At 57.6% G+C, this 6,687-nt stretch overlaps 1 protein-coding gene across 1 annotated transcript in view; it reads left to right on the top strand.

The window, feature by feature from the left end:
• Positions 1-346: 346 nt before the first annotated feature.
• FAM20C (FAM20C golgi associated secretory pathway kinase) overlaps positions 347-6,687 on the top strand; it is a 53,958-nt gene continuing 47,617 nt past the window's right edge. The window contains exons 1-2 of the mRNA XM_041748734.1: positions 347-1,032; positions 2,891-3,069. Coding sequence (XP_041604668.1) covers positions 434-1,032; positions 2,891-3,069 — 778 coding nt within the window. The 5' untranslated portion in view covers positions 347-433. The remainder of the gene's footprint in view (positions 1,033-2,890; positions 3,070-6,687) is intronic.

Here is a 6,687-nt window from a genome sequence, read left to right as displayed (position 1 = left end):
TGCGCCGAGCCATCTCCCCGCCACCCCCAGGCCGCCGCGCCCCGGCCTAGATGGGCCGCAGCGTCGGGCCCCCGCGCGCCGGATGAGCGCAGAGACCCCAAGCCGGCCGCTGCGTGCGTGCGGCCTCGCCGGGCTGCGCACCCAGCTCCGCGGACCAGGGCCGCTGGGCCGGGCCGCCGAGGGCGCGGCCGCTCCGGAGAGGCGAGGGGGAACGGCCCCCGAGATGGCCCGGCGAGCGGGCTCTTCGGCGGTGGGCGCCCCACACGTGGTGCGCGCCGGGGGACAGCCCTGGAGCTGGTAGCCGGCCGCCGCCAGATGGACCTTGACCTGTGCCTCGGCGCTGCGTTCGTGCCAAGCCAAGACTAGCCGGGGCCGGGCGGAGCGCGCCCCGGGAGGGCCCCCGGAGTCCCAGGCGGCGCTCGCCCGCGCGGCCATGAAGATGATCCTGGTGCGCAGGTTCCGCGTGCTCATCCTGATGGTGTTCCTGGTGGCCTGCGCGCTGCACATCGTGCTGGACTTGCTGCCCAAGCTGGAGCGGCGCGCCGTGCGGCCCTCGGGGGAGCCCGGGTGCTCGTGCGCGCAGCCCGCGGTGGAGGCGGCTGCGCCGGGCTGGGCCAAGGCGCGGGGACGCCCGGGGGAGCCCGCTTCCGCGGCGGGCGACGGGGGCTGGCCCAACAAACACACGCTGCGTATCCTGCAGGACTTTAGCTCCGACCCTTCCTCCAACCTCACGTCCCACTCGCTGGAGAAACTGCCGGCCGCGGCCGACCCGGCCGAAGGCGCCTTGCAGGGGCAGGATCCCGGCCGGCCCCGGCCCCGCGATCCCGCGCACCGGCCACTGCTCCGAGACCCCGGGCCGCGCCGGTCGGTGCCGCCCCCTGGCCCGAGCGGGGACAGCTCTCTCCTGGCGAAGCTGTTCGAACACCCGCTCTACCAGGTGTCCGTTCCACCGCTCACCGAGGACGACGTCCTCTTCAATGTGAACAGCGACATCAGGTTCAACCCCAAGGCGGCCGCTGAGAATCCTGACTGGTGAGTGAGGCCGGAGGCCGCTCAGGGTGGGTGCCTGCAGGCCCCGAACCCTCAAGCAGCCATCAGCCTGTGCTCCCCTTCCCCGCAGATGCCCTTGCACATCCAGGCATTGTTTAAAGAGGCGTAGGGGCTCAGCAACCCCCAGGGGGCATGGACCCCTGTGGCAGAGTCCCCACCCTGGCAAGGAGAGCTCTGTGGGGCGGGGCAGCATGCTGCCTCCTACTCAGGGCAGTGCCTTTGTCTCTGGAGTGACTGCCTCCTTGAGAAGGGCCTCTGGGTGGTTTGGGAGCTGCTGCTCCCTGTGGAGTCAAGGGAGGGTCAGTGCTGACTCTATAGCAGAGCAGTTGCTGGCCTGCAAAGTCCTGGTCACTGGCTCTGGAAACTAAGTCAGGCAATGCATGCCCAAGCTGGCAAGGGAGCGAATGAGAGACAGAGACTGCCCCTAACCTTTCCCTGGGGAGCTGCTGGCTGCTAAGATTTTAGAACCTCGGCGACATTTCTCTAGTGGACACGTCAGGAAAGTCTGCAAAAAGCCTAATGAGCCTTGTAAGCCAGCCGCTGAGAACAAAATTAGCAGAGGGGCGTGCTGGCCCCAATGAGGCATAACAAAAGGGCTCTCCCAGCCAGGGTGCAGACAGCAGCTGCCCTTGGAACGGTGCCAGCTGCGTTGGGTGACAGCTTCATAAAAGGTGAGAAGCATCCTCAGGAGCATGGCTTTAAACTGTCCTGGTTTAAACAGGACCCCTCCCCCCACGCCCTCCTCAGCCCCACAGATCAGAATAAGCGGATGCTACAGCCCAGAGTAGTGAAATATTAACTAGCAGCAAGGCCAGAATAAATACCTACCTGCAAAAGGTTACCCAAGGAACTCAGGGGGAAGGCCAGCTTTCCAAAACATCTTATAAAAATCCTTTCTACCCTGAAATTTGACCAGGCCCAGGCTTTTCTGTCTAAATACACCAAGGTGCTTGGTGGCCTCCGAGCTTTGTCTGCTGGCCAGGTTCAAGGAAATGCTTAGAAACTTGAGAATCAGAGCAGTGACCTAGGCCTGGGGCTCTTCCCAGGAGAGACAGCCCAGGGCTGGGGGTCAGTGATGTGGCCTCTGGGGGACAGGACCCGGGGCCAGAAGGGCCTCATCCGTAGGTGAATTAGGGTTAAGACAGGTTCCACTTTCCCTCCAGCCCGGCCGCAAATAGGCTCTGTCCTCCCCCAGACTGGCCCCTCAACTCCAGAGATGTGAGGAGGGGCCACGTGGGCGGCAGGTCCTCACTTTGGGCCTCAGCTGGAGTGAGTGCCTGACTCTTTCCTCTCTCCCCACCCAAGACTGCTCTCGTTAAAATCAAATTTAGCTTCTTGCATCATTTCTACGCTTGGTTGTTGGAACCAAAACAGAGCGTCCAGGGAAGGTTTCTGACAGGCGGGGCGTGTCTGTGATGTGCACACAGCTCGTGGTCAAAGATGGCTTGCTTGTCTGCCCCCAGGAAGAAGTGACAGCCTCCCATATCCCAAGCTGACATAACACTTGTTGGGCTGTTTTCGTGACCCCAGGACAGACGCGGTAGGGCCTGGCACTGATGTTCTGGGCTCAGTCTTGATTTAGTTATAGCTGTCTGGGCGTCTCCCGAGGGTAAGTAAGAATTACAGTTTAGATATGTTATTAGTTAGTAGAACAACAGCCGCGGAAAAAGTACAGGGTGTCCGCAGGGTCCTGTCTGAGCAGAGGCATCTTTGAATAAATCTGCATTTGTTTAGATCCAAAGTTAAAACCTTGGCATTGGCACCAACTCCCTCTTATTCATCCAGATTGTACCACTCTGTTCTTTCCCTGCTGATTCCGGGTCACCTTCATTTTCTGTAGGCCACGTGAAGGCACTGAAAATGAAGAATTCTTGCCCACGGGGGAGGCGGCAGTGGACTCCTACCCCAACTGGCTTAAGTTCCACATCGGCATTAACCGGTACGAGCTCTACTCCAGACACAACCCTGCGATCGAAGCCCTGCTGCGCGACCTGAGTGCTCAGAAGATAACCAGTGTCGGTAGGTGCCCTCCACTGTGCCTCTCAAATGGGGTAGGGTCTGCTGGGTGGGGGCTGGCTTTCCTGTGGAGGAGAACTGGGAAGCCATGGCTCCTTGCTGGAACATTACCTCCTCCTGGAGTGATTTATGAGGGCAGCCTTCTAGAGGGACAAGCTTGCGAGGCCTGTAAAGGAGGGGAGGGATACCTCTGAGCAAGGCCAGTGAGGGAGGCAGAGGTGCTGTCGCGTTCTGCAGGGGCGAGGAAGGAGCAGGCACCCCTGCTGACTGGGGTGCCTCCCTCGGCACAGCAGGAAGACAGCGGGCAGAGCTCAGAGACCTGCTCTGCCCTGCTCCTGACGTTTCCATGCACAGGGAATGACCAGGGCTCAGCTCTGCTAGGGTGGAGGCCCATGCGCTTAGTAATTCAGAGGCAATATCACCGAGTACTGTGGGATCTGCTGAATTGGACAAAAAAAGGCATCCAATTACTGATTTCAGGGAAATGTGTCAGCAGCAGTTTCTGAGCACGGAGGTTTGGGGCCATTGTTCTCAGGCCTGTAGGCGATCATTTGTGAAGATCCTCATTAGTCACCGTGGCTTCCAAGAGGCAGTGAGGGATGGGCTGAGGCCCTGGGGTGGAGGGAACAGTCTGGGGGCTTTGCAGGAAGCTGGGCTGAGTTCACACCGCGGGAAGGGGTGGAGGGAGGCCAGTCGGGGGGTAACGCCGACGCGAGTGTAGGCCCCCACCCTGTGCTGGAAGCAGACAGTCCGAGACACTGTCTTTTTGGCATTCCCCTAAGCCATGCTGATGCCCTGGGGCTCGGTCCAGCTGCTGACACAGGGGAGTGCAGCTGACAAGTGGGTTTTCCAGAGCTCTTTAAGGACTGTGTTTGGCTCGCTCTGCCCAGTACTGAGGTGTCTGCTGGGCATCTACTTGCTGTGTAGCCTCTCTCTAGCCTGTGATTGCTCACCCTTGGGAAGGGGAGTGAACAGGAAGAAGCTGGTGCTTCCTCTCTTAGCTGGCTGCACCTCCCTGACCCCCATCCTGCCTCGGCCTTCCCCGTGAGAAGCTCAGCCTCCCTCCTGCCATGTGCACGACACAGACCATCCCGTGGACAGCCACGGCCAGGGTGCCCCTTTCACTCCTGATAGTGGACGAGGCCAGTATCCAGGGCGTTGACTCACTGGTTCATCCACTCAGCAGATTTTCTTGAACATCTCCTGGATGTCAGGCCACTTTCTGGGTAGCGGGTTGAGGATGAACGAACCTCAGCAGGATTGATGCTGCTGACCCAAGACGTCCGGGGGCAAGCAGGACATGAACACACAATGAGGAGGCATGAATGCTTTGAGCACCATTCACATAAAATCTAGGTGACCTCCATCTAGAAGGAGGGCATGGAGCATGTTCCATAAGAAAAGATGTCTGACCCAGGGCTTAAATGAAGTACAGGCACTTGTCATAGACAGGGATCTGGAGGGCTGGGGCTTCTGGGAAAATGAGAACATATTAAAATTAGAAATGTTTTTAGGGAAGTACAATGTTAAAGGAATCTGCGCTGCTGCTGTCTGTGGCACCTCTCTTTGCCTCAGTCTCCCCATCTGTCAAATGGGCTTGTGGCTACTCAGGTACATTGCATTTGTTCTAATAAGATGATGCATATGACCAAGCTTATAAATATGAACTAGTTTTTTTTTGCACTGCGTGCTTGGAGGGTCACCATTCTCAAGTGCAGAGTCTGGGGTGGAGGAAGGGCTGTTGGGATTCCAAAGGCTGGCCAAGCTCGCCATATCCCTCAGGGAACAAACAGCCTCCAGCTCTCCCTGGACACCCACTGTGCAGAGGACAGGGCCCAGCGGCTCAGGGAGCAGCTAGAGTGAGAAGACAGGCCTCTGGGGCTCACAGGCATGTTGCCCACCCTCAGTGTCCTCCTCCCTCTGTCTCCCAAGGGGCCTGTCTTTGAGGCGCCCCCTACCCACAGTAGTCTGACTGCCCTGGGCAGTGGTGCCTAGGCTGCCTGACCACAGTGGACTGAGCCTGTGCCTGGGGATCCCATCCTGGCGGGATGCTTGGTGGTGTGACTGGGAATGTGTCCTTGCCCATTGTCTCTGGTGGGCTGTCTGTGTTTCTGCCACTCACGCCTGGACTGCCCTGGCCAAGCTGGTCCTGCCCAGTCACCATGTAGGACCTAATTGGTACTGGAAGGTTGACTGATTCATCTGTGTGTGGTGTGAGTCTGGGCAAGTAGATTAACCTCTATGCTCTGGGTTCTCACATGGAACATAAAGATGGTCTAACCTAGTACCTGTCATCTCTGGCTTGCAAATCTGAAATCCAAACATAACTTGTTCAGCAAAATCTGACTCAACCTGAACTTATATGGGAGCAAAACCTAAATTGACAAAGCTATTTATAAATCCTTATTTTTCTCACTTGGAGCGAATATTCACATGTTCCTCTGAGGAAATAGGAGTGTGTTTAATTACAGAGTTCTGCCCAGACCCATTTGGGCCATTACATAATATGTGGGATGTACACATTACCTGCACCTTTTGTCATCTGAAATTTTTGAAATCTTTGAAATCTATGAGTACTTCTGTCCTCAGAGATTTTGATGACGGGCGTGGACCCGTGAAACCTGTATCATGGGGTTGTTGAGAGACCTCAGGGAATGAATAAGAGAAAGAGGTCAAAACAGAGCCTAAGCTGTGTCCCTGCCAGTAGGTGTATGTGTGGCACGAGGGTTTCGGGGGCAGACCAGAGCCTCCTTGACAGAGCAACCTGTGCTGGACAAGCCAATGGGAGGCCTCAGCCAACATTGGGCCCCACTGTCCCTGCTGCTCTGGTGTCATTGGTCAGAGGCGGACCCTTTGGAAACTGCCTTCCCAGAGAGGTCACAGTGGGTGGCTGCAGTGGGTCCCAGGTGAGTTCATGCTTGTGAAAAAGCCCTGGTCTACAGGGAGCAGCAGGAGAGGGGCTGGCCCTGGGCCAGGCTGCAGGCATCCCTTGGAGATGCACACTCTCTGGGCAGAGTCTGCCCTACATCCAGTTGGATATTTTGACCAAGAACCCAACCTTCTGCTTGAGATAGCAGCCCCTGGCTGGGCCCTTGGCTTAGCAGAGCCAGCTGGGCAGGTTTGGAAATGGAGGCCCTAGCTAGGAGCTATCTGCATGGCAGTGACCCAGAGCAGGATGCAGCCTTTGAAGGCCTGGTGGCGGGGAGCCCAGGGCTGCCTCAGGATCAGGGTTCAGCAGCGCCACCCTCCTGAGCGTGAAATGGGAGAGAGACATCGAAGCCACACTGAGCCACAGTGGTGGTGTAGAGAAGAGCCTAAGTTTAAAGAACTGGAGAGCCAACCCACTTCTAACACCCCTTCTGCAAGCAGAGAAACAGGCCCTGGGTTGGTGGTGGCTTGCGAATCTCTGCTCCCAGCTCAGAGCTCTGTCCCCTAGCCATCCAGCCGTAGTAGTCCCTTTAACCTCCAAGGTGTGCATCCCGCTGTTAAGCATAAGCCCAGAAACGTTGTTGGAAGGGGGAAAAGTTGCCGCAAGGTTCCCAGAGCTTCCTGTCGGAAGGGTTCCATTAACTCTCCCCGTTCAGAACCACTTGATCCACTTCATGAAGCACGTGTGGCCTT

Source organism: Vulpes lagopus, chromosome 3 (assembly GCF_018345385.1).
Source record: "Vulpes lagopus strain Blue_001 chromosome 3, ASM1834538v1, whole genome shotgun sequence".
Lineage (NCBI taxonomy): Eukaryota > Metazoa > Chordata > Mammalia > Carnivora > Canidae > Vulpes > Vulpes lagopus.
This window is presented reverse-complemented; position numbering and strand designations above follow the sequence as displayed.